The 27,426-nt window shown below is 36.3% G+C and overlaps 2 protein-coding genes across 5 annotated transcripts; one reads left to right on the top strand and one right to left on the bottom strand.

The window, feature by feature from the left end:
* The first annotated feature begins 494 nt into the window (after positions 1-494).
* Positions 495-15,598, top strand: cfap410 (cilia and flagella associated protein 410). The gene is made up of 7 exons (XM_077240305.1): positions 495-678; positions 852-870; positions 1,782-1,828; positions 2,189-2,421; positions 3,796-3,943; positions 4,024-4,114; positions 14,821-15,598. The coding sequence occupies exons 1-7, from the start codon at positions 602-604 to the stop codon at positions 14,953-14,955; spliced, it is 750 nt and encodes a 249-aa protein (XP_077096420.1). The 5' UTR covers positions 495-601; the 3' UTR covers positions 14,956-15,598.
* On the bottom strand, positions 15,565-26,118 carry orc2 (origin recognition complex, subunit 2). Of its 4 annotated transcripts, none has more exons than XM_077240286.1 (16): positions 25,870-26,118; positions 25,344-25,490; positions 25,107-25,193; positions 24,513-24,608; positions 24,348-24,379; positions 24,216-24,273; positions 22,214-22,377; positions 21,950-22,045; positions 21,762-21,871; positions 21,290-21,422; positions 20,149-20,245; positions 19,924-20,070; positions 18,263-18,434; positions 17,439-17,500; positions 17,220-17,338; positions 15,565-15,882 (listed from the first exon to the last, which is right to left on the bottom strand). In XM_077240286.1, exons 1-16 carry the CDS (start codon positions 25,946-25,948, stop codon positions 15,799-15,801), a joined length of 1,683 nt encoding a protein of 560 aa, XP_077096401.1. In that variant the 5' UTR covers positions 25,949-26,118; the 3' UTR covers positions 15,565-15,798. The 4 variants fall into 4 exon arrangements, with proteins under 4 accessions (XP_077096401.1, XP_077096403.1, XP_077096404.1 ...); XM_077240288.1 differs by having other exon boundaries at positions 24,531-24,608; positions 25,870-26,114; XM_077240289.1 differs by having other exon boundaries at positions 24,348-24,373; positions 24,531-24,608; positions 25,870-26,085.
* Positions 26,119-27,426: the final 1,308 nt, after the last annotated feature.

Genomic DNA, 27,426 nt, shown 5'->3' on the forward strand with positions numbered 1-27,426 from the left:
CCTTTAAGTCAGTGGAAAATAGTCCACCATTACTTAGTTAACATACATTTGGCTTTATGTATATGATATTTCACAAATAAAATAAATTTTTTAGTAATATTTTCCATTTCCAGTATCACAATCCATAAACAACTAGACCATTATATCAGTTATAGTGACACGTTTGTAAAACACCTCAAAAATATACATAGAAACTTATAGTTTGGTATTTATTACAACTAAAAAATAAATGTACAATTGTTTTGTTTCCTCTTTACAAAAATAGCATAATGGAGAAACCCCCTTCTTTAAACTTACTGATAAAATCATTTCATGGATAATATCTATCTATTATTTTAAAGTGAGTTTCTTTGACTTTATTAGGAATTGCATATTTATTAATATCTGGCCCCCTGTATTATTAACAGATGAACAGTTGTTGTTTTGTCGCCCTCTGCTGTTGACTCTGTGAACTGAGCGAATGGAAACGCGCTGTTGTCATAGACACGGAGTGACGCGCATGCGCAGTGACGGACTCCGGAAAGCAGAGATATGATGTTCACCAGACGCGCTCGGGATCAATATTGACGCATTTACAAACAAAACCTTAATATTTATCAACATGAAATTAACCCGGAAACTGGTTCTGGCTCGGGCTAAAGCATCGGACCTGGAAAGTGTGAAGAAGTTAAACTGCTGGTGTGTTTTCTGCTGTTTGTTAGCTGCTAGCCTGATGAATACCAGTCGTTTAATAATTAAGATTTTTCATTTAACATTAGTCTGTGTTGTTGGGTTTATCCTGTGTGGATTTACATGAAGATATTTTCTGAATAAAGTACTGTATTCTCTAATAATTTCTTCGTGTGTTTCAGGGGCTGTAATCTGACAGACGTGAGTATTGAATCTTTTTGCTTCTTTTTAATGTTTAAAATCCCATTTTAAATAAATGTTATCTGAAAAAAAAATCTACAAGAAACACTTATCTATGTAAGACCATTTTCTGTCACACAAGAAAAAAAATTAGGCTTTGGTAAATCGAAATGATGACTTACCAAGACATAATAACGAGATTAAAATGTCGAAATTATGATATAAAGTCATGATTTTGATTTAGTATGTCAATTTACAATTTTCATCTTAGAAATATGACTTTGTAATGTCATCATTTTAGCGCTTTCAAATAGATTAATCGCGATTAATCGCATTTAACATAAAAGTTTGTTTATATAATGTGTATTTGACAGCGCTACATAATTTTTTTGTCATAATTATGTTTTAGAAAAGCATGATTTCTTTTTTATGTGACATAAATGGTAATACATGTAATCAAAATTATTCAACCCCCATTGTAAATAAGGTTTATTGGCAAAATGTACAGACTTTTAGGTGTTTCCGATGAACAAATCAAACAGAAGTAATTGAAACACCTCAACACAACAAATGTTTCAAGTGGTTTCCCTAAATTCAACTGAAAATGTAATTTTAATGACTTCTGCAGTCTCAAAATGATTCACCCCCTGAATATAATCCCTCACAACAACACAAATCTGCAAGAGAGCTGTTGTCTCAGTAATCAAGGGCTTCATTAGCTGCACCAGGTGTGCTTGAGCTAGAACACATGAACTATCTGAACTGCCGAGGTTTGTTGAGTGTCACGTTTGACTGTATTTTATAAAAATGGTCAAAAGAATAATCCGAAAAGTAAATGATTAATTTCGATTACAACTGTATACCCATCTATTATATAATATGACATTTATTCAGTACACCGTATATATAAATGTAATGTCATTTTTCCACAGATCTCCATATTTCAGCAGATTCCTAATGTCGAGGTTCTCACACTGAGGTTTGTGGGAATAAACAATTATAAATATCCTCGTATATTTCTGAATCAACATGCACTAATGCTACATTTTTCTAAATGTCATAATCATTTGTTAACAAACCAGTATTCGTTACTTTAATGAGCTCATTGTTTCCGCCTTAAATTATTACATTGTTTAAATGTATACATTTTTATCTAACTGTGATTTTGTATATGTACATTTCTGAAATACTTAGACAGTTTCCTCACTGTAAATTATAATATGGACTTGTGCATTTTCTGTAAAGCTGCTTTGAAATGATGTGTCTTTTGAAAAGCACAATATAAATAAACATGAATTGAATAGAATATGTGTAACAGAGTTTCTCTCACATCTCTCAGTGCGAATCACATCTCGTCTCTGGAACACATCTCGTCCTGTCAGCATCTCAGCGAACTCTACCTGAGACGCAACGACATCCACTCGCTGTGTGAACTGCAGCATCTGAGGAGTCTGGGTTATCTGAAGGTCCTGTGGCTAGCGGAGAACCCGTGCTGTTACGCCACTGACCCCAACACATACCGGCTGACCGTCATCAGGACCCTGCCCGGACTGCACAAACTAGACAACCAGGGTGAGTCGAGCCATCCTTCAAACTGCGCAAATTGAAAATACGCCCGATGGAAACACGTCAATTTCGCAAAAAAAGTTTTTACGCTCGCATGAGGATGTTTTTCAGGCAATTCGAAAAAGGAATATTTCGCAAAACTGCAATGGAAACAGTTTTTGCTCATTTACAGTCACCTGACGTAGATGACGCGGTGTGTTTGGACAGAATACGAGACTGAGTTCTTGATTAAACTCATAAAAGACGAAAGAATGACAGGAATACTGGATTCTAAACCTCACAGAAATGCCACAATCAAGATCTCGAAGCAGAAATGAGGAGAAACACCCAGAAACTCCTCATATGAGCCGCTCTCAGTATAAGAGTCTTTCCTGGCCATTAATGCTTGATAACACACAAACACACACACACACACACACACACACACACACACACACGTTTCCTTCCATTAATAATAATGGCCAGTGCAGCGGCTGGGATATACATAAACCAACATCCGTCGCCGTGATTTTTGGAATAATTATCGCGTGAGGAAAAATGACGTTTTAGTCGCATAACATCGGTTTATGGAAACGCCGTCATTTCGCGATAGTTTTTTTATCGACATTTAGAAAAAATCGCAAAAGATTGGTGCAAATCTGTAATAGAAACACGCCTAGTGACGGATGAACTTATACAGTCGAGTCTCCTTCATTTCTACAGCGCTTTTAACAATATAGAGTTTCACAGCAGCTTTACAGTGATAATAGGAGATTACAGTAACAGAGATTGTTTCGGCTTTACAGCAGATCTAGAATAAAGTTATTGTCCAGATAAAGTTAGTTTTGATTGATTCACTATTCACCAAAAATTATTCAGACACCAGATATAATATTTTTTACTAGTGTGTGCAGGACACTATAGTTCATTTATGTAAATGAGGAGAGCAAAATAAAATAAACTGTGACATATTATATGTAATAAAACTCTTCATACAGTGACTACCAGTAAAATTTTAAAACATTTGTGACCAAAAATGATTGGGACACTTTGAGCTGATCATGTTTTGCTGAAGTGTTTTTTCTTTAATAACTAATGCAGCTTTTTACAGCACAGACTGAACAACATGAAGCATTGCTTGGTAACTGGTTGAGCTAAACTGGTATTATCTAATTGTGTAGTTAAATTTAACAGCTGACAGATATTCAACATAATTCATGTGTGAGAGTCTAACAGAAGGACGGACAAAACCTGAGAAATATCAACTGATTGGATAACTCTTGTCATATTTTATTACCATTTTCTAAACTATAGTGAATAAACTGTGATAATGTGAGAAATGTGTCTGAATAAATGTTGCTTTGACTGTATATATGAATATTCATGAGTTTGTTCTGTCAGTCGTTACAGAGGAGGAACTCGCACAAGCATTAAAGGAAGGGGAGGAGCTTGTGAGCCCTCCAGGCCCCGCCCCCACCAGCTCAACCAATGGCCTTACAGAAGCAGAGTCCGAGAACGACCCTCTGAATTACAGCATGGAGGAAACCAAGTAAGATCTGACCTCTGACCTCTGCTTCTGTTGTGTTTCTGTGGATGTGGACACACACTCTCACACTGATGTCTGTGCAGTAAAATCCGAGCTCAGCTGGGAATGAAGCTTCTGCCGAGAGACAAGTTCCCGTCGCTGTCGTCCCCGAGAGAGGCCGGAGACAAGAGGAAGGTACACACACTGAATCATCATTCAACAGCAGCTCGTAAAAACTAATGCGTTACAATATCGTGACATATACATGAACGTGACTTGACTTTATATTAGGTGTCTTTAACTACTATGTAACATTTAAATGAATCATTTGATACAGTGCACTTGTTGTGTACATTCAAGTTTTTACATTATGCTTATATTTTTAAAACCACCTGCATGTAATTAAATCATTCTGTAATTAATTTCTGTAATTACACCTCTTAAATCTACTCATACCATCAAACCTGTCCCTATCCATTTCCCACCTCAGTAGCAGCAAATGTTTCGTCATACAACATGAACACAATAAGTACATATCTTTTAATTTAATATTTCATTTAATATTCAACAATATTATTGCTCTCCTGCATTGACACCATTATGTAAGAACTGAACTGAGCTGGATGATGACATCACGGTTTTCTCCAGAGCCGCGATATATATTTATGAACTAAATTAATATTTTTTTTTCGTTTTTTACAACAAAAATGAAGCATCACTGAACTTACTTAAGCTGGACTAACGCTATTTTCTTCTGGAAACTGTTTTCCTGTTATCTCTGTAAAGCTGCTTTGAAACACTCTATATTGTAAAAAGCTCTATATAAATAAAGGTGACTTGACCTGTTACTCCCTGAAAAAGTAACTACTTATGTTACTTTTTCTGGAAAGTACCGTGTTACTTTACTCTAGATGAGGCTCCCTCTTTCTTCCAGACCTTGCTGGTATTTTTTAACGCAGTAATGCATTCAACAACCCAGACTTTATAACATACACCCTTTTCTTTTAAAAACACATTGAGAATATTATTATTATATTCTGACCACTTAGAATATTTCCTCGCTATGTATGCCATACAAAAGATTTCTTAACATTATGGATTGTATTACCTACTGTACAACTCTTTTTATGGAAAGTTGAAAGTAGTGTTTTGTTACTTTTGTACTTTGTGTCTGTTTCCTGGAGAAGGGAATTTTGATTTAGTAGTTTGAAAATGTTTAAGCAAATTAAACTAAAAAGTAATTTAGTTAAAAGTAGTAACTCAAATATTAATGTGTAAATGGATAAAGTAATGCATTACTCTGATTGCATAATGCACGTTTATTTGTAATGCATTACTTTACTGGTTACATAAAAATGTATCTAATTACATAATACACGTTACTTGTAGTGTAACATCAAAAAAGTAATCTTACATAATGCATATTACTTGGAATGCATTTCTTGTTACATCAAAAATTATTCTGATTACATAATACATGTTACTTGTAATTCGTTACTTTGCTTGTTAAATCAAAAGTAATTTGATTGTGTAATGCGTTACTTTACTCGTTACATCAAAAGTAATTTGTGTAATGCGTTACTTTACTCGTTACATCAAAAGTAATTTGATTGTGTAATGCGTTACTTTACTCGTTACATCAAAAGTAATTTGATTGTGTAATGTGTTACTTTACTCGTTACATCAAAAGTAATTGATTGTGTAATGCGTTACTTTACTCGTTACATCAAAAGTAATTGATTGTGTAATGCGTTACTTTGCTCGTTACATCAAAAGTAATTTGATTGTGTAATGCGTTACTTTACTCATTATATCAAAAATAATTTGATTGCGTAATGCGTTACTTTACTCGTTACATCAAAAGTAATTTGATTGTGTAATGCGTTACTTTACTCGTTACATCAAAAGTAATTTGATTGTGTAATGCGTTACTTTACTCATTATATCAAAAATAATTTGATTGCGTAATGCGTTACTTTACTCGTTACATCAAAAGTAATTTTATTGTGTAATGCGTTACTTTACTCGTTACATCAAAAGTAATTTGATTGTGTAATGCGTTACTTTACTCGTTACATCAAAAGTAATTTGATTGTGTAATGCGTTACTTTACTCGTTACATCAAAAGTAATTTTATTGTGTAATGCGTTACTTTACTCGTTACATCAAAAGTAATTTGATTGTGTAATGCGTTACTTTACTCGTTACATCAAAAGTAATTTGATTGTGTAATGCGTTACTTTACTCGTTACATCAAAAGTAATTTGATTGTGTAATGCGTTACTTTACTCGTTACATCAAAAGTAATTTTATTGTGTAATGCGTTACTTTACTCGTTACATCAAAAGTAATTTGATTGTGTAATGCGTTACTTTACTCATTATATCAAAAATAATTTGATTGCGTAATGCGTTACTTTACTCGTTACATCAAAAGTAATTTGATTGTGTAATGCGTTACTTTACTTGTTACATCAAAAGTAATTTGATTGTGTAATGCGTTACTTTACTCATTATATCAAAAATAATTTGATTGCGTAATGCGTTACTTTACTCATTATATCAAAAGTAATTTGATTGTGTAATGCGTTACTTTACTTGTTACATCAAAAGTAATTTTATTGTGTAATGCGTTACTTTACTCGTTACATCAAAAGTAATTTGATTGTGTAATGCGTTACTTTACTTGTTACATCAAAAGTAATTTGATTGCGTAATGCGTTATTTTACTCGTTACATCAAAAGTAATTTGATTGTGTAATGCGTTACTTTACTCATTATATCAAAAATAATTTGATTGCGTAATGCGTTACTTTACTCGTTACATCAAAAGTAATTTGATTGTGTAATGCGTTACTTTACTCGTTACATCAAAAGTAATTTGATTGTGTAATGCGTTACTTTACTCGTTACATCAAAAGTAATTTGATTGTGTAATGCGTTACTTTACTCATTATATCAAAAATAATTTGATTGCGTAATGCGTTACTTTACTCATTATATCAAAAGTAATTTGATTGCGTAATGCGTTATTTTACTCGTTACATCAAAAGTAATTTGATTGTGTAATGCGTTACTTTACTCATTATATCAAAAGTAATTTGATTGCGTAATGCGTTATTTTACTCGTTACATCAAAAGTAATTTGATTGTGTAATGCGTTACTTTACTCATTATATCAAAAGTAATTTGATTGTGTAATGCGTTACTTTACTCGTTACATCAAAAGTAATTTGATTGTGTAATGCGTTACTTTACTCATTATATCAAAAATAATTTGATTGCGTAATGCGTTATTTTACTCGTTACATCAAAAGTAATTTGATTGTGTAATGCGTTACTTTACTCATTATATCAAAAGTAATTTGATTGCGTAATGCGTTATTTTACTCGTTACATCAAAAGTAATTTGATTGTGTAATGCGTTACTTTACTCATTATATCAAAAGTAATTTGATTGCGTAATGCGTTATTTTACTCGTTACATCAAAAGTAATTTGATTGTGTAATGCGTTACTTTACTCATTATATCAAAAGTAATTTGATTGCGTAATGCGTTATTTTACTCGTTACATCAAAAGTAATTTGATTGTGTAATGCGTTACTTTACTCGTTACATCAAAAGTAATTTTATTGTGTAATGCGTTACTTTGCTCGTTACATCAAAAGTAATTTGTGTAATGCGTTACTTTACTCATTATATCAAAAATAATTTGATTGTGTAATGCGTTACTTTACTCGTTACATCAAAAGTAATTTTATTGTGTAATGCGTTACTTTGCTCGTTACATCAAAAGTAATTTGTGTAATGCGTTACTTTACTCGTTACATCAAAAGTAATTTGTGTAATGCGTTACTTTACTCGTTACATCAAAAGTAATTTGATTGCGTAATGCGTTAATTTACTCGTTACATCAAAAGTAATTTGTGTAATGCGTTACTTTACTCATTATATCAAAAATAATTTGATTGCGTAATGCGTTACTTTACTCGTTACATCAAAAGTAATTTGATTGTGTAATGCGTTACTTTGCTCGTTACATCAAAAGTAATTTGATTGTGTAATGCGTTACTTTACTCATTATATCAAAAATAATTTGATTGCGTAATGCGTTACTTTGCTCGTTACATCAAAAGTAATTGATTGCGTAATGCGTTATTTTACTCGTTACATCAAAAGTAATTTGATTGTGTAATGCGTTACTTTGCTCGTTACATCAAAAGTAATTGATTGCGTAATGCGTTATTTTACTCGTTACATCAAAAGTAATTTGATTGTGTAATGCGTTACTTTGCTCGTTACATCAAAAGTAATTGATTGCGTAATGCGTTATTTTACTCGTTACATCAAAAGTAATTTTATTGTGTAATGCGTTACTTTGCTCGTTACATCAAAAGTAATTGATTGCGTAATGCGTTATTTTACTCGTTACATCAAAAGTAATTTGATTGTGTAATGCGTTACTTTACTCATTATATCAAAAATAATTTGATTGCGTAATGCGTTACTTTACTCGTTACATCAAAAGTAATTTGATTGTGTAATGCGTTACTTTACTCGTTACATCAAAAGTAATTTGATTGTGTAATGCGTTACTTTACTCGTTACATCAAAAGTAATTTGATTGTGTAATGCGTTACTTTACTCATTATATCAAAAATAATTTGATTGCGTAATGCGTTACTTTACTCATTATATCAAAAGTAATTTGATTGCGTAATGCGTTATTTTACTCGTTACATCAAAAGTAATTTGATTGTGTAATGCGTTACTTTACTCATTATATCAAAAGTAATTTGATTGCGTAATGCGTTACTTTACTCGTTACATCAAAAGTAATTGATTGCGTAATGCGTTATTTTACTCGTTACATCAAAAGTAATTTGATTGTGTAATGCGTTACTTTACTCATTATATCAAAAATAATTTTATTGTGTAATGCGTTACTTTACTCGTTACATCAAAAGTAATTTGATTGTGTAATGCGTTACTTTACTTGTTACATCAAAAGTAATTTGATTGCGTAATGCGTTATTTTACTCGTTACATCAAAAGTAATTTGATTGTGTAATGCGTTACTTTACTCATTATATCAAAAATAATTTGATTGCGTAATGCGTTACTTTACTCGTTACATCAAAAGTAATTTGATTGTGTAATGCGTTACTTTACTCGTTACATCAAAAGTAATTTGATTGTGTAATGCGTTACTTTACTCGTTACATCAAAAGTAATTTGATTGTGTAATGCGTTACTTTACTCATTATATCAAAAATAATTTGATTGCGTAATGCGTTACTTTACTCATTATATCAAAAGTAATTTGATTGCGTAATGCGTTATTTTACTCGTTACATCAAAAGTAATTTGATTGTGTAATGCGTTACTTTACTCATTATATCAAAAGTAATTTGATTGCGTAATGCGTTATTTTACTCGTTACATCAAAAGTAATTTGATTGTGTAATGCGTTACTTTACTCATTATATCAAAAGTAATTTGATTGTGTAATGCGTTACTTTACTCGTTACATCAAAAGTAATTTGATTGTGTAATGCGTTACTTTACTCATTATATCAAAAATAATTTGATTGCGTAATGCGTTACTTTACTCATTATATCAAAAGTAATTTGATTGCGTAATGCGTTATTTTACTCGTTACATCAAAAGTAATTTGATTGTGTAATGCGTTACTTTACTCATTATATCAAAAGTAATTTGATTGCGTAATGCGTTATTTTACTCGTTACATCAAAAGTAATTTGATTGTGTAATGCGTTACTTTACTCATTATATCAAAAGTAATTTGATTGCGTAATGCGTTATTTTACTCGTTACATCAAAAGTAATTTGATTGTGTAATGCGTTACTTTACTCGTTACATCAAAAGTAATTTTATTGTGTAATGCGTTACTTTGCTCGTTACATCAAAAGTAATTTGTGTAATGCGTTACTTTACTCATTATATCAAAAATAATTTGATTGTGTAATGCGTTACTTTACTCGTTACATCAAAAGTAATTTTATTGTGTAATGCGTTACTTTGCTCGTTACATCAAAAGTAATTTGTGTAATGCGTTACTTTACTCGTTACATCAAAAGTAATTTGTGTAATGCGTTACTTTACTCGTTACATCAAAAGTAATTTGATTGCGTAATGCGTTAATTTACTCGTTACATCAAAAGTAATTTGTGTAATGCGTTACTTTACTCATTATATCAAAAATAATTTGATTGCGTAATGCGTTACTTTACTCGTTACATCAAAAGTAATTTGATTGTGTAATGCGTTACTTTGCTCGTTACATCAAAAGTAATTTGATTGTGTAATGCGTTACTTTACTCATTATATCAAAAATAATTTGATTGCGTAATGCGTTACTTTGCTCGTTACATCAAAAGTAATTGATTGCGTAATGCGTTATTTTACTCGTTACATCAAAAGTAATTTGATTGTGTAATGCGTTACTTTGCTCGTTACATCAAAAGTAATTGATTGCGTAATGCGTTATTTTACTCGTTACATCAAAAGTAATTTGATTGTGTAATGCGTTACTTTGCTCGTTACATCAAAAGTAATTGATTGCGTAATGCGTTATTTTACTCGTTACATCAAAAGTAATTTTATTGTGTAATGCGTTACTTTGCTCGTTACATCAAAAGTAATTGATTGCGTAATGCGTTATTTTACTCGTTACATCAAAAGTAATTTGATTGTGTAATGCGTTACTTTACTCATTATATCAAAAATAATTTGATTGCGTAATGCGTTACTTTGCTCGTTACATCAAAAGTAATTGATTGCGTAATGCGTTATTTTACTCGTTACATCAAAAGTAATTTTATTGTGTAATGCGTTACTTTGCTCGTTACATCAAAAGTAATTTGATTGTGTAATGCGTTACTTTACTCATTATATCAAAAATAATTTGATTGCGTAATGCGTTACTTTGCTCGTTACATCAAAAGTAATTGATTGCGTAATGCGTTATTTTACTCGTTACATCAAAAGTAATTTGATTGTGTAATGCGTTACTTTGCTCGTTACATCAAAAGTAATTTGATTGCGTAATGCGTTATTTTACTCGTTACATCAAAAGTAATTTGATTGTGTAATGCGTTACTTTGCTCGTTACATCAAAAGTAATTTGATTGTGTAATGCGTTACTTTACTCATTATATCAAAAATAATTTGATTGCGTAATGCGTTACTTTGCTCGTTACATCAAAAGTAATTGATTGCGTAATGCGTTATTTTACTCGTTACATCAAAAGTAATTTCATTGTGTAATGCGTTACTTTACTCGTTACATCAAAAGTAATTTGATTGTGTAATGCGTTACTTTGCTCGTTACATCAAAAGTAATTGATTGCGTAATGCATTATTTTACTCGTTACATCAAAAGTAATTTGATTGTGTAATGCGTTACTTTGCTCGTTACATCAAAAGTAATTTGATTGCGTAATGCATGTTACTTTGCTCGTTACATCAAAAGTAATTGATTGCGTAATGCGTTATTTTACTCGTTACATCAAAAGTAATTTGATTGTGTAATGCGTTACTTTACTTGTTACATCAAAAGTAATTTGATTGCGTAATGCGTTATTTTACTCGTTACATCAAAAGTAATTTGATTGTGTAATGCGTTACTTTACTCGTTACATCAAAAGTAATTTGATTGCGTAATGCGTTACTTTACTCGTTACATCAAAAGTAATTTGATTGCGTAATGCATGTTACTTTGCTCGTTACATCAAAAGTAATTGATTGCGTAATGCGTTACTTTACTTGTTACATCAAAAGTAATTTGATTGCGTAATGCATGTTACTTTGCTCGTTACATCAAAAGTAATTGATTGCGTAATGCGTTATTTTACTCGTTACATCAAAAGTAATTTGATTGCGTAATGCGTTACTTTGCTCGTTACATCAAAAGTAATTGATTGTGTAATGCGTTACTTTACTCGTTACATCAAAAGTAATTTGATTGCGTAATGCGTTACTTTACTTGTTACATCAAAAGTAATTTGATTGTGTAATGCGTTACTTTACTCGTTACATCAAAAATAATTTGATTGTGTAATGCGTTACTTTACTCATTATATCAAAAGTAATTTGATTGTGTAATTCGTTACTTTACTTGTTACATCAAAAGTAATTTGATTGTGTAATGCGTTACTTTACTTGTTACATCAAAAGTAATTTGATTGTGTAATGCGTTACTTTACTCATTATATCAAAAATAATTTGATTGTGTAATGCGTTACTTTACTTGTTACATCAAAAGTAATTTGATTGTGTAATGCGTTACTTTACTCGTTACATCAAAAATAATTTGATTGTGTAATGCGTTACTTTACTCATTATATCAAAAGTAATTTGATTGTGTAATGCGTTACTTTACTTGTTACATCAAAAGTAATTTGATTGTGTAATGCGTTACTTTACTCATTATATCAAAAGTAATTTGATTGCGTAATGCGTTACTTTACTTGTTACATCAAAAGTAATTTGATTGTGTAATGCGTTACTTTACTCGTTACATCAAAAGTAATTTGATTGTGTAATGCGTTACTTTACTCGTTACATCAAAAATAATTTGATTGTGTAATGCGTTACTTTACTCGTTACATCAAAAATAATTTGATTGTGTAATGCGTTACTTTACTCATTATATCAAAAGTAATTTTATTGTGTAATGCGTTACTTTACTTGTTACATCAAAAATAATTTGATTGTGTAATGCGTTACTTTACTCGTTACATCAAAAATAATTTGATTGTGTAATGCGTTACTTTACTCATTATATCAAAAGTAATTTGATTGTGTAATGCGTTACTTTACTTGTTACATCAAAAGTAATTTGATTGTGTAATGCGTTACTTTACTCATTATATCAAAAGTAATTTGATTGCGTAATGCGTTACTTTACTTGTTACATCAAAAGTAATTTGATTGTGTAATGCGTTACTTTACTCGTTACATCAAAAGTAATTTGATTGTGTAATGCGTTACTTTACTCGTTACATCAAAAATAATTTGATTGTGTAATGCGTTACTTTACTCATTATATCAAAAGTAATTTGATTGCGTAATGCGTTACTTTACTTGTTACATCAAAAGTAATTTGATTGTGTAATGCGTTACTTTACTCATTATATCAAAAATAATTTGATTGTGTAATGCGTTACTTTACTCGTTACATCAAAAGTAATTTGATTGTGTAATGCGTTACTTTACTCGTTACATCAAAAGTAATTTGATTGTGTAATGCGTTACTTTACTCGTTACATCAAAAGTAATTTGATTGTGTAATGCGTTACTTTACTCGTTACATCAAAAGTAATTTGATTGCGTAATGCACGTTACTTGTAATGCGTTACTTTACTCGTTACATCAAAAGTAATTTGATTGCGTAATGCGTTAATTTACTCGTTACATCAAAAGTAATTTGATTGCGTAATGCGTTAATTGACTCGTTACATCAAAAGTAATTTGATTGCGTAATGCACGTTACTTGTAATGCGTTACTTTACTCGTTACATCAAAAGAAATTTGATTGCGTAATGCGTTACTTTACTCGTTACATCAAAAGTAATTTGATTGCGTAATGCATTATTTTACTCGTTACATCAAAAGTAATTTGATTGCGTAATGCGTTAATTTACTCGTTACATCAAAAGTAATTTGATTGCGTAATGCGTTATTTTACTCGTTACATCAAAAGTAATTTGATTGCGTAATGCGTTACTTTACTCATTATATCAAAAGTAATTTGATTGCGTAATGCACGTTACTTGTAATGCGTTACTTTACTCGTTACATCAAAAGTAATTTGATTGCGTAATGCGTTAATTTACTCGTTACATCAAAAGTAATTTGATTGCGTAATGCGTTAATTGACTCGTTACATCAAAAGTAATTTGATTGCGTAATGCACGTTACTTGTAATGCGTTACTTTACTCGTTACATCAAAAGAAATTTGATTGCGTAATGCGTTACTTTACTCGTTACATCAAAAGTAATTTGATTGCGTAATGCATTATTTTACTCGTTACATCAAAAGTAATTTGATTGCGTAATGCGTTAATTTACTCGTTACATCAAAAGTAATTTGATTGCGTAATGCGTTATTTTACTCGTTACATCAAAAGTAATTTGATTGCGTAATGCGTTACTTTACTCATTATATCAAAAGTAATTTGATTGCGTAATGCACGTTACTTGTAATGCGTTACTTTACTCGTTACATCAAAAGTAATTTGATTGCGTAATGCGTTAATTTACTCGTTACATCAAAAGTAATTTGATTGCGTAATGCGTTAATTGACTCGTTACATCAAAAGTAATTTGATTGCGTAATGCACGTTACTTGTAATGCGTTACTTTACTCGTTACATCAAAAGTAATTTGATTGCGTAATGCATTATTTTACTCGTTACATCAAAAGTAATTTGATTGCGTAATGCGTTAATTTACTCGTTACATCAAAAGTAATTTGATTGCGTAATGCGTTATTTTACTCGTTACATCAAAAGTAATTTGATTGCGTAATGCGTTATTTTACTCGTTACATCAAAAGTAATTTGATTGCGTAATGCACGTTACTTGTAATGCGTTACTTTACTCGTTACATCAAAAGTAATTTGATTGTGTAATGCATGTTAATTGTAACACGTTACTCGTTACATCAAAAGTAATTTGTGTAATGTCAAGGCAAGTCACCTTTACTTATATAACACTTTTTACAATACAGATTGTTTTAAAGCAACTTTACAGAGATAACAGGAAAAATAATTTTGTAATAATATTGTTAAATATAAAATTAATGCACATTACTTGTAATGCGTTACCCCAACACTGTTCATATGTAACTAAAGTGTTATTCCTGGTTTCAGTGTCACACATTAGAGGCTGTTCTTCTCCTGCTGAAGGATTTGGACGTGGAGGAGCTGAAAATCGTTCAGTCCGTCACCGAGAGCAAACTCCGATCCCGCAGTCGACAGAGAGAGAAGTCTCCGATCTGCTCCTGAAACACCAGCGGCACACGAGCAAACAGCTCATACTGGGAAATTACACATTTATGCATATTTCAGTTACACTTTACAATAAGGTTTTATTTGTTAATGCATTTGCTACATGAGCAATATATTCCTTACTGCATTTGTTTGTGTTAGTAAAAATACAGCTGTTATTTCACAGTGCATTAACTAATGTTAACATTCAACTTCTTATTTAAAAAACTGTATTAGTTAATGCTGAAGTTAACTTTAAGAGTAATAGTTTACTTTAACAAATGCGTTTTTTGTTAATAAACAAAACCTTATTGTAAAGTTTTCTATAACAAATATCTTTAGTTATTTGTTTTATGCTCAAGGCAGGACGTCTCAGATATTAACATTTCAGTCATTTTGAACAACGCTCGATCACTGCGATACTTCAGATCAACTCCTGTACGGGACAAAACCAATGAATAATGTAAAAAGCTTTTGTTTGTTTGAATCTTTCATGCTCACTTGTGATTGTTACCGAGTTGCCTTTTCCTGTTCAAACTCCTGTTTTGGAGAAAATGTTTTGCTTTGTTATGATCTAAATGAAGAGGAACAACATTTTTTTGTTGAAATAATACATACGAGAATGTATTTTTCTATGTAAATAAATTCAGATGCACAAGAATATTTATTGTTTCCATCACGATCCTACACAATTTTACAGAATACTGTACATGATTAAGTGGACAAAACAGGAATTAGGTGTCGCTTAAATCTGCCATGTTTCCTTGAACATGACGCACAAAACCAAATCATTTATGATACAAAGTTGACATGTTATTTATCAGAAAGATCAGGTGACATTCCCGTGACGTTTTCCAGGTTTCATTCCACATCGTTTTTCTCCAGAAAGTCAGTCAGGGTCCCGTTATCCACCGGAATGAGGAGATATTCCACTCCGTCGGCGCCCTGAACACAAATAATGCTGCTGTAAAGCCACAGTTCACCCAGAAATGAAAATTAGCCCATGATTTACTCTCCCTCAACTCATCCTAGGTGTACATGACATTCTTCTCTCAGGCCTTTATTAACCCAGCAGAGTCGTGTGGAGCACTTTTATCATGGATAGATGCACTTTTATCATGGATAGATGCACTTTTATCACGGATAGATGCACTTTTATCACGGATAGATGCACTTTTATCACGGATAGATGCACTTTTATCACGGATAGATGCACTTTTATCACGGATAGATGCACTTTTATCACGGATAGATGCACTTTTATCACGGATAGATGCACTTTTATCACGGATAGATGCACTTTTATCACGGATAGATGCACTTTTATCACGGATAGATGCACTTTTATCACGGATAGATGCACTTTTATCACGGATAGATGCACTTTTATCACGGATAGATGCACTTTTATCACGGATAGATGCACTTTTATCACGGATAGATGCACTTTTATCACGGATAGATGCACTTTTATCACGGATAGATGCACTTTTATCACGGATAGATGCACTTTTATCACGGATAGATGCACTTTTATCACGGATAGATGCACTTTTATCACGGATAGATGCACTTTTATCACGGATAGATGCACTTTTATCACGGATAGATGCACTTTTATCACGGATAGATGCACTTTTATCACGGATAGATGCACTTTTATCATGGATAGATGCACTTTTATGATGAATAGATGCACTTTTATCATGGACAGATGCACTTTTAGGATGGATAGATGCACTTTTATCATGGATTGATGCACTTTTATGATGGATAGATGCACTTTTATGATGATAGATGCACTTTTATGATGGACAGATGCACTTTTATGATGATAGATGCACTTTTATCATGGATAGATGCACTTTTATGATGGATTGATGCACTTTTATGATGGATAGATGCACTTTTATGATGATAGATGCACTTTTATGATGGACAGATGCACTTTTATGATGATAGATGCACTTTTATCATGGATAGATGCACTTTTATGATGAATTGATGCACTTTTATGATGGATAGATGCACTTTTTTAATGGATTGATGCGTTTTTATGGACTTCCAAAAAAATATACCCATTCACTGCCATTATAAAGCTTGGAAGAGCCAGGACATTTTTTAATATAACTCTGATTGTATTCGTCTGAGAGAAGAATGTCATATACACCTAGGATGAGTTGAGGCAGAGTAAATCATGGGATCATTTTAATTTCTGAGTGAACTATCCCTGTAATGATCACTTGAGTTATTCTGCATATGAAGGACCGGCGAGTTCTGACCTTCTTGGTTCGGATGAGTTTGTGATCTCTGAACTCGGTGAGTTGCGTGCGCAGAGTGATGTCACTGTTCACCAGGAAAGACTCGCGACAGCGCTGGTAGAAATCCTGGAAGGACAATCCTGAACAAACAACAAAACAATCCGGTTTTAACACACAGGATCTGGATTATAAGCGGGATCTGGATTATAAGCGGCCTCGATGGCAGTGATGATGTGTTACCCGTGTACGCAGGATTGTCTTTGTTCTCCAGCTGAAACTCTGCCAGTAATCTGAAGATTCCTCTGCAATTTACAAACAATTATTATATTATACAATACAAAAATTACTATTGTTCTATTTTTGTTCACGTTTTTATAATCGATTATTTTAATTACTGGTGTAAGACTACAAAAAGTTCAAACATGCTTTTCAGCCGAATGTCATTTTCATGTCATTCCAATTCTTTTTTTGTCAATTTTATAAATCCAGATTTACTTTAGACACAGCATTAAATCTGTACCAAGCGGCAACCTTCCAGTCTCTCTCACACACACACTATAACACTCTTCAATCCAACACTGAAGTGATTAAACTGCAGTTCATCGACTGGCCACTAGAGACCGGCTGCAGAAGAGACTCAATCCCATAGACTTGCATGTTAAAATGCCCAACTTTACAGCAGAAAAAAACGTTCACAGTCTGGTGTAAAAAGTGGTTTTGGTCTATATCGCTAATTTTGCCCTTCATGACGACTGTGAGGGGGGTGAATTTTTTTACAACTCATCCGTTTAAATTATATTAAGCCTTAAAGTTGTGCATAATTAAGGGCGTGGCCACTTGAGTGACAGGTGGATGGCCGCTGATGTCACTACTAGCCATTTGTCTGCTGTCTGCTGGCGTCACGTCACCTCAGCTAATCCGCCTCTGCACATTTTCGTTTATCCGGGAGTGACGCTACCAAGATGGCGACGACCGGCTCCGCCCACTTTGGGCTTCAAAACAGTCTATGATCTGTACGTGCGTTTGATTAGTGAATGTCCTGACTGTGAGGCTAGTGTCGTCACCTGGCGTTGGGCGTGAGGCTGCGCAGCACGTGAGTGATGGAGCTGAGTGCTAGCGCCCCCGTCTGGTGAACGAGCAGAGAGTTCTCGTACGACGTCTCCTCAGCGTACGGCAGGTACGTCGTGGTTTCGTACCACAGCCAGTTGAACATGCTCATCTTCGCCTGGTCCCAGACTGAAGCACACACAGCAGGGGTTTATCACAGACTGTCAGGGATGATATTTCTCTCCATCTACTCAATATTACAAGCTATTATATCAGTATCTATGGAAGATTGCTTCTGCCACAGAATAAAAAAACAAAAAAGTAATTGCCACTTTTTATCTCACAATTCTGACTTTATTTCTTGGGATTCAGTTTATAACTCACATTTCTAACTTTTTTCCTCAAAATTTCAAGTGTAATTTTCGCAATTCTAAAATTTTTTGGAATTGCAAGTTTATTTTTTCACAATTCTGACTTTTTTCCCCCTCACAACTCATAAATTAAATGCAATAGCGGGAAATAATGTCTATCTCGCAATTCTGAAATTATTTCTCGCAATTGCGCATTTAATTTTCTCTATTCTGACGTTTTTCCTGCTTTTGTAAGTTTATAACTCGCTCGCAATTCTGACATTATTTCCTGCTATTGCGTTTCATTTATAACTTGCAATTTTGAAGATATTTCTCACAATTGCGCATTTAATTTTCGCAATTCAGCAATATTTCTCACAATTGCAAGTTTTTATCTTGCAAATTCAAGTTTATATCTCGCAATTCTGATATTTTTTCTTGCTATTGCATTTAATGTAAATCTTGCAATTCTGGTGTTATACAAGTTTATTTATTAAAAATAAATAAACATATTTAATAAAAATATATATATATTTTTAAAATAAATATTAAAAATAAACAAATAAAAAAGTTTTTTAAGTTTATGTAATGCAATTCTGAGTTAATAACTTGCAATTGACCGTTCGCAAGGACCGTTTAGATACTGTTGCTATGTCCGACAAGCCACGCCTCTCTCACGCCACGTTCTCACGCAGTGAAATATACATCGCGGAGCAGAGAGGACACTGACTGACAGACAGACAGGACATGATATGAAAAAGCTTTCAAATTTGGTCATTTTGTAATGAAATTTAAACAATAAATACCGTTTTATGTCTCTTTAATGTGTCTGACAGATCGCTAGAGCCTCAGTTAAAGCCGCTCGTGAACCGATCATCACTTCCTTCTTGTTCATTTACAGCATCAGATAAACATTTATGAACATCAGAAGGAAAGTTGTTTTAACCGTGGAAAGACGTCAGTACACTCCGTTATTCAAGTTTAAATCCTCCAACATTAACTCTCCTGACTGCCTTCTCGGACAAAAATGGTGGATTATGATTGGTCAGATCGCCTGTCAATCAAACTCCCTGCGAAAGGTCAATCTGACTTTATTGCAATTCCGACTTTTTTCCTCGCTATTGCATTTATATCTTGCAATTCTGACGTTATTCTCACAGTTTCGAATTTATGTCTTGCAATTCTGAGTTTACATCTAAACTTGCAATTGTGAGAACAAAAAGCCCGAATTGTGAGATAAAAAGTTGTAATACTTTTTAATAAATTTTATTCTGTGTCAGAAACAAGCTTCCATAGTTATAATCCTAAAGCTTAAGCATGACACTGACTGAGTGGAGCGTTTATGTGGTCGATGGAGGCCAGCAGGTGCATGTTGGGAAGCGCCGCCAGCTGCCCCAGTGCATGCTGGGTCCTGTCGCCCCTCAGCATGGGCCCGTCGATGTTATTGACGATCAGAAACACGTGATTGCTGGGATCTGGAAGGAAACACACGAGTTACAGACACCGAAGACCATCAGCCATGAGCTCAGAGAGAAGACACAAGCGAGCCAGACCTTCTCTGAGCGCTTTGGCGATGAAGTCGACCTGGTCTCCGGGGTTACGGAAGCTCCCCTCGTGCTGGAACACGTCTGCAGTGATGCTGTTCAAGATCTGCTGGATTACAGATCCAGATGATCACAGTCAGAGTTTATACTGGGCAATATCACAGGCATGCTGATGCTGTTCTCAGGGACGCCGCTAAGGGGGGAAAGCTAGGACGATTCTAAGGGCCCACACACTTTTGGGGCCCCCAGAGGTCGATTTATTAATGGAATGGGTGCGGTAGGAGCCCAACCTCATATTCTCTCATAGGGCCCAACATTTCTAGCGGCGCCCCTGGCTGTTCTGTCACATGGAAAAAAGCAGTAAGAATGTTGTGCAAAATATGTTTGAAGTACCATGAGGAAGAGTAAATGATGAAACCAATGTGAGTGTGTGTGTGAGAGAGAGAGAGAGAGTGAGTGTGTGAGAGAGAGTGAATGTGTGTGTGTGTGTTAATGTGAGAGTGAGTGTGTGTGAGAGAGAGAGAAGAGAGTGAGTGTGTGTGTGTGTGAGAGAGAGCGAGAAGAGAGTGTGTGTGTGTGTGTGTGTGTTTGAGTGTGTGTGTGTGTGTGTGTGTGAGAACGAGAAGAGAGCGTGTGTGTGTCTGTGTTTGAGTGTGTGTGAGAGTGTGTGTGTGTGTGTGTGTGTGTATGTGTGTGTGTGTGTGTGTGTGTGTGTGTGTGTGTGTGAGAGAGTGTGTGTGTGTGTGTGTGAGAGAGTGTGTGTGTGTGTGTGTGTGAGAGACTGACGGCTTTGAGGGTGATGCTGGGGAAGAAGCCGTTGACCACCACGATCGCAGTCCGACAGCAGAGACGAGCAGATGTGTGTGTGAGTGTGTGAGTGTGTGTGTGTGTGTGAGTGTGTGTGTGTGTGTGTGTGTGTGTGTGTGTGTGTGAGAGTGTGTGTGTGTGTGTGTGTGTGTGTGAGTGAGAGACTGACGGCTTTGAGGGTGATGCTGGGGAAGAAGCCGTTGACCACCACGATCGCAGTCCATCAGCAGAGACGAGCAGATGTGTGTGTGAGTGTGTGAGTGTGTGTGTGTGTGTGAGTGTGTGTGTGTGTGTGTGTGTGAGAGTGTGTGTGTGTGTGTGTGTGTGTGAGTGAGAGACTGACGGCTTTGAGGGTGATGCTGGGGAAGAAGCCGTTGACCACCACATGATCGCAGTCCGACAGCAGAGACGAGCAGAACTTCTCCAGTAGGAGCTTCTTCGAGCCCAGACCGTAGATCACGATGTTGAAGCCCATGCTGAGAGATTACCACAGAAACAACTGTTACACTGTTTCATTCAATTTAAGTTATGTTATAATATTTTCTTCTATTATTTTGATGTTTTTATTATCATTCTATGAATTCCAAGCTTCGGCAATATTGTATAATTTATCATGGAAATAAAGCAATTTCGAATTTGAGCATCGTGCACGTGCATCTTCTTCACTCTCTCTCTCTCACACTTTCTTTCTCTCTCACACACACAATCTTTCTCACACACACACTCTCTCTCACACACACATACTAACCCTACCCCTAAACCTACCCATCACACACACACACACACACACACACACACACACACACACACTCAACTGCATCTGCATCATCCACTGGTCGAAGTTCTTCTCATGTTTAGTGTTGAGCTGATGAATCTCTTCTGCGTATCGCGGTGTGTTTTCACTCAATAGTCTGAGCAGAGTCTCCTAGAAAACACAAGCGAACACCTGCGTTAGACCTCACACACATCCCATGATGCTCAGCGATGGATGGAGGTCACGGACCCGGTCCAGTTGTGGCGTGTGGAGCTTCTGCAGTGTTCGGTCAGACGTCAGCACTTTAGAGCTGCTGTGAGCCTCGAAATACTCCTCCACCAGATCCTGCAGGACAACACACACATTACTGAGCAGAAGTTTCACTCACTCACTCACACACACACACACGCACACACACATTACTAAATCAAAGAAGAAGAGTGATACACACACACCTCTGCTTTCTTGCTCGACGTCACTCACACACACATACACACATACACACACACACACCTCTGCTTTCTTGCCCTTCTTACTGGGCGTCTTATAGAGAGCGGCTGCAGTGTGTTTACTGGGGGTTTTGGGTTTCTGGGCCTCGTGTTCTTCATCATCATCATCATCAGCCTCAGAGTTAGAGGGTGAGAGGTCACTCTCGCTGTCGGACCTCAGGCTCGGAGCTGCAACACAATCACAATACAACTTCAACACAACAACACTACATCCACAACGCTCTGAGTAACGCCAGCGCCCTCTCTCTATGTAACGCCAGCGCCCTCGCTCTGTGTAACGCCAGCGCTCTCGCTCTGTGTAACGCCAGCGCTCTCGCTCTGTGTAACGCCAGCGCTCTCGCTCTGTGTAACGCCAGCGCTCTCGCTCTGTGTAACGCCAGCGCCCTCTCTCCGTGTAACGCCAGCGCTCTCGCTCTGTGTAACGCCAGCGCCCTCGCTCTGTGTAACGCCAGCGCCCTCGCTCTGTGTAACGCCAGCGCCCTCGCTCTGTGTAACGCCAGCGCTCTCGCTCTGTGTAACGCCAGCGCTCTCGCTCTGTGTAACGCCAGCGCCCTCTCTCCGTGTAACGCCAGCGCTCTCGCTCTGTGTAACGCCAGCGCCCTCTCTCTGTGTAACGCCAGCGCCCTCGCTCTGTGTAACGCCAGCGCTCTCGCTCTGTGTAACGCCAGCGCCCTCTCTCTGTGTAACGCCAGCGCCCTCGCTCTGTGTAACGCCAGCGCTCTCGCTCTGTGTAACGCCAGCGCCCTCACTCTGTGTAACGCCAGCGCTCTCGCTCTGTGTAACGCCAGCGCTCTCGCTCTGTGTAACGCCAGCGCCCTCGCTCTGTGTAACGCCAGCGCCCTCGCTCTGTGTAACGCCAGCGCCCTCGCTCTGTGTAACGCCAGCGCCCTCGCTCTGTGTAACGCCAGCGCTCTCGCTCTGTGTAACGCCAGCGCCCTCGCTCTGTGTAACGCCAGCGCCCTCGCTCTGTGTAACGCCAGCGCTCTCGCTCTGTGTAACGCCAGCGCCCTCGCTCTGTGTAACGCCAGCGCTCTCGCTCTGTGTAACGCCAGCGCTCTCGCTCTGTGTAACGCCAGCGCCCTCGCTCTGTGTAACGCCAGCGCTCTCGCTCTGTGTAACGCCAGCGCCCTCGCTCTGTGTAACGCCAGCGCCCTCGCTCTGTGTAACGCCAGCGCCCTCGCTCTGTGTAACGCCAGCGCCCTCGCTCTGTGTAACGCCAGCGCTCTCGCTCTGTGTAACGCCAGCGCCCTCGCTCTGTGTAACGCCAGCGCTCTCGCTCTGTGTAACGCCAGCGCCCTCGCTCTGTGTAACGCCAGCGCCCTCGCTCTGTGTAACGCCAGCGCTCTCGCTCTGTGTAACGCCAGCGCCCTCTCTCCGTGTAACGCCAGCGCCCTCGCTCCGTGTAACGCCAGCGCTCTCGCTCCGTGTAACGCCAGCGCCCTCGCTCCGTGTAACGCCAGCGCTCTCGCTCCGTGTAACGCCAGCGCTCTCGCTCCGTGTAACGCCAGCGCTCTCGCTCCGTGTAACGCCAGCGCCCTCGCTCTGTGTAACGCCAGCGCTCTCGCTCTGTGTAACGCCAGCGCTCGCGCTCTGTGTAACGCCAGCGTTAATTTACATAAATATTTCTGTTAATCATAAATAATACGGGGTAATAAAATTAAATATTAGCTGAAAAATTAAACTGAAACAAAAAGTTGAAGTTAAAATACTAAAATTATAAACTGGAAATAAAAATAAATAAAACTGAAATAAAAATAAATTAAACCTAGACAGCAATATTTAAAAAAATATATATAAAATGACAAAAAAATTTAATTAAAATTAACATGAAAACTAAAAATAACACTATAAAAATAAATAAAATAATGCTGTTGTAAGGTTAATAGTCCATTAAAATATTGTATTGCTCTTTATGTTTATTTTTATTGCTCTTTTCTGTTTTCCATTTTTAATGTTACTGTGATTATGGAGTTGTTTGTTCTAGTTAATAAATGAATGTAGCGCACCTGTGAGTCTCTTCCTCAGCCGGTGTGGAGTCGTGGAGATGAACTGCACCTTCTTTCCCTGAGCAGAACACACTTTATTAATGAGTAAAACACAAACGCATGTACAACCCAGTGACGTGTCGTGAGTTTCACCTTCTGAGGGGTTTTGCTCTGATTGGCTGATTCTGGAGGAACAGAGGAACGAGAGTCGGTCAGTGTGTAAACGGAGAGAGAGAGAGAGAGAGAGAGAGAGAGAGAGAGAGAGAGAGAGAGAGAGAGAGAGAGAGAGAGAGAGAGAGAGAGAGAATGAGAACGAACCACAGGATCCAGACGCACTTTTGCTGGTCGTCTCGTTGTTTGTGTCTGACGTGCAGAAGCTCACACTCTTCCCAGGTGTCCCAGCCAGTTCAGACGCTACACACACACACACAAACTCTTCACCATCATAAGTGTTTTTTTTTGTGTTATTTTACGTTTATTTTGATCATTCGTTTACATACAGTACTCAATGCAATCACAAAGTTTCTTCACAAAAACACAAATATGTACAATTACCTAATGTGATTTAAATATAAATTGTACTCCAGATTTGTTAAATTGTTTCAAAGTATACCATCATCAGTGTTAGCTGCGTATGAAGAGACTGATGAAGTGACACTCACCCATCTGAGGCATTTTCATTTATTTATGTGTGTGTGATTGTGTGTGATTGCGTGCGTGCGTGTGTGTGTGTGTCACTCACCCATCTGAGCCATTTTATTTTATTTATGTGTGTGTGAGACTGAGTGACTGAGTGAGTGAGTGAGTGAGAGAGTGTGTGTGTGTGTGTGTGTGTGTGTGTGTGTGTGTGTGTGTGTGTGTGTGTGTGTGTGTGTGTGTGTGTGTGTGTGATTGTGTGTGTGTGTCACTCACCCATCTGAGCCATTTTATTCCCCCGTTTGATGGTCTGAAATGAGAAGACGGATGATCCGGCAGCGACGACTGTGTTCTCACTCTCATCTAAACAACCAATCAGACGAACACATCATCATCATCATCATCATCATCATCATCATCAAGACAGTGATTCACATCTGCTTCATGACAGGTTTATTCAGTGAACGAGCAGCTGACGTGCTTGAGCTGTTAGTGATGAGTGTGTGTGTTCACCTTGTGATCCGGCGTACAGAACATCCACAAAGTTCTGCTCATTAAACAGCTCTTCTTCATCCTCCTCTTCATCAGCAGATCTTCTGGGTTTCTGAGGGGTTTTCAGGGTCACGAGTGTCTGAACGGATCCATCCGCTGCTTTTACATCTTCAGTGACATAATCATATTCATAATCCAGACACTGACAAAATATATACATGTGTGTGTGTGTCTGAGTGTGTGTGAGTCTTTGTGTGTGTGTGAGTGTCTGTTTGTGGGTGTGTGTGTTTCTCTGTGTGTGTGTGTGTGTGTGTGAACGAGTGAGAGTCTGTGTGTGTGTGATGAACATACCATGGTATTACAATCTAATACCACAGTACTATTTCGGTAAATATGATATTTAAATTATGTTTGTGGTAATTTATAGTTTTAATAGTAAAAGTAAAAGCAAAAAGCTGATGGAGTGTACATATAGTTTAGGTAAAACACAAAAAAAACGATTTCATGATGAAGTTATTAATGTAAAATGTAAGAGAAACACTTTTACCTTGCTGTATCTCTACAATATGATCCAATACATCTTCATCAGACACGAACCGAACCTCTAACGGCTGTTTCTGGGTCATCCTGCAGCTCAGACACGAAACCCCGAACTCAAACTGTAATATCTGTCACACATAGATGATTATTAACATTTGTTTTGAAAATAACGCTTCATCTTGCACAAATAGACCTGTTGAAAATCTGTGGTACTGCTGTCGATTCGGCGCCACAGGAACCCACGTGTGACAGGAGGAGGGTGACGTGAGCAGCTCCGGCCAATTAGAATGAGGTTTCGTGGTAAACTACACCTCCCATAATTCCAGGGTCGATTAAAATCGCATTAAAATCTTAGTTAGGATGGGTTTTTTTTCCCAATTGGAAACAACCAAAAGTTTAACTTCTTCCTTAATTGGAATCTGGGATTAAAATGGCCAACGGTTGATCTCCTAAAATTAATTCTAAAAAAAAGTATCGAATCAACGGAAATTAATGTGATTGGTTCATTCAAAGCAACACTGAGAAAAGTAACATGATAGTTCATGATAGTAACATGATAGTTCATGTTTGCGGATCATTCTTACGGTTGTTTTTATAAATAATAAAAAAAAACAGTTGATAATAATCAATCACTCATAATGAAATCCAAATTAATCGTAATCCAACTGCTTAAAAGCATAATTAGCGTAAAACTGACATATAAAAATGTGTTTTGCGTCGAAGCTCTAGACAGTATTTTCATGAACTCTTCTGCTTCAATTCCTTATAAAGATTCACTGTATTATACGATATTCATTCACTCTGATACAGAAATGTCATTTGACATTCAAATGTCATTGTTCTGACCAGTTTCAATCCAGCCAAGGCGATTTTAAATGTCACTGGAGTGAAATGAAAGATTAAATTCACCCTTTCACATATGAATCAGGTTATTATGAAGAAACTGTTATTGCAAAAAATATAAAAGGGCATACGGGTTCTGTAATCAAAACCAAATGCACAAAAGCCAAAGTCAAATATTGTATAAAACCACCCTAATCAAGTAAACCCATGGTGATTTTAGAAAGTCATATTTGATTAGTAAACAATACTGTGGACCGAATGCATGAGAGCATTTGTTTATTTCAAGAACAAAACAGCTTTAAGCTTCGTGAACCGACAGCTATATCATGGGTAAAGTCTCATGTAAACAGCAGCTCATTTCTGCATTTGATCCAGTTTCACAGCAGATGCTCAAACTTTGCCTGGAGCTTCTTTGTTAAATTATCTGTGCTGCTCTACAAACACAAATCTGTGACACTGATGACAAATAGAGCCGGAATAAAACCTGAAAACTAGAGTAAAGTTCGTTGGGACAAACTGTGACATTGGCTTGACAAAGCCATGTGGAAGTTTGAAAGTTGTATAAGCTTTAAATTTAGCGTTGGAAAGAGAAAGAAAGACTTTGCTAGCATGAATTAACATGTTTTGCTAGCATGTTTACCAGGTTGCTAGCATGAATTAACATGTTTTGCTAGCATGTTTACCAGGTTGCTAGCATGAATTAGCCTGTTGGTAGCATGTT

The sequence above is a fragment of the Siphateles boraxobius genome, unplaced genomic scaffold (genome assembly GCF_051911475.1).
Source record: "Siphateles boraxobius isolate OS27281-9 unplaced genomic scaffold, OSU_SipBor_1 223, whole genome shotgun sequence".
NCBI classification, from domain to species: Eukaryota; Metazoa; Chordata; class Actinopteri; order Cypriniformes; family Leuciscidae; genus Siphateles; species Siphateles boraxobius.

Excerpts from the sequence above, each read along its gene's own strand:
- cfap410 (XM_077240305.1), top strand. The coding sequence starts at position 602 with ATGAAATTAACCCGGAAACTGGTTCTGGCTCGGGCTAAAGCATCGGAC. Across the intron at positions 1,829-2,188 it reads GTCGAGGTTCTCACACTGAG|TGCGAATCACATCTCGTCTC; the intron begins GTTTGTGGGAAT and ends CACATCTCTCAG. Across the intron at positions 4,115-14,820 it reads AGGCCGGAGACAAGAGGAAG|TGTCACACATTAGAGGCTGT; the intron begins GTACACACACTG and ends TCCTGGTTTCAG.
- orc2 (XM_077240286.1), bottom strand. The coding sequence starts at position 25,948 with ATGACCCAGAAACAGCCGTTAGAGGTTCGGTTCGTGTCTGATGAAGAT. Across the intron at positions 25,491-25,869 it reads TATTGTAGAGATACAGCAAG|ATGTAAAAGCAGCGGATGGA; the intron begins GTAAAAGTGTTT and ends ATGTCACTGAAG. Across the intron at positions 21,872-21,949 it reads ACACGCCACAACTGGACCGG|GAGACTCTGCTCAGACTATT; the intron begins GTCCGTGACCTC and ends TGTGTTTTCTAG.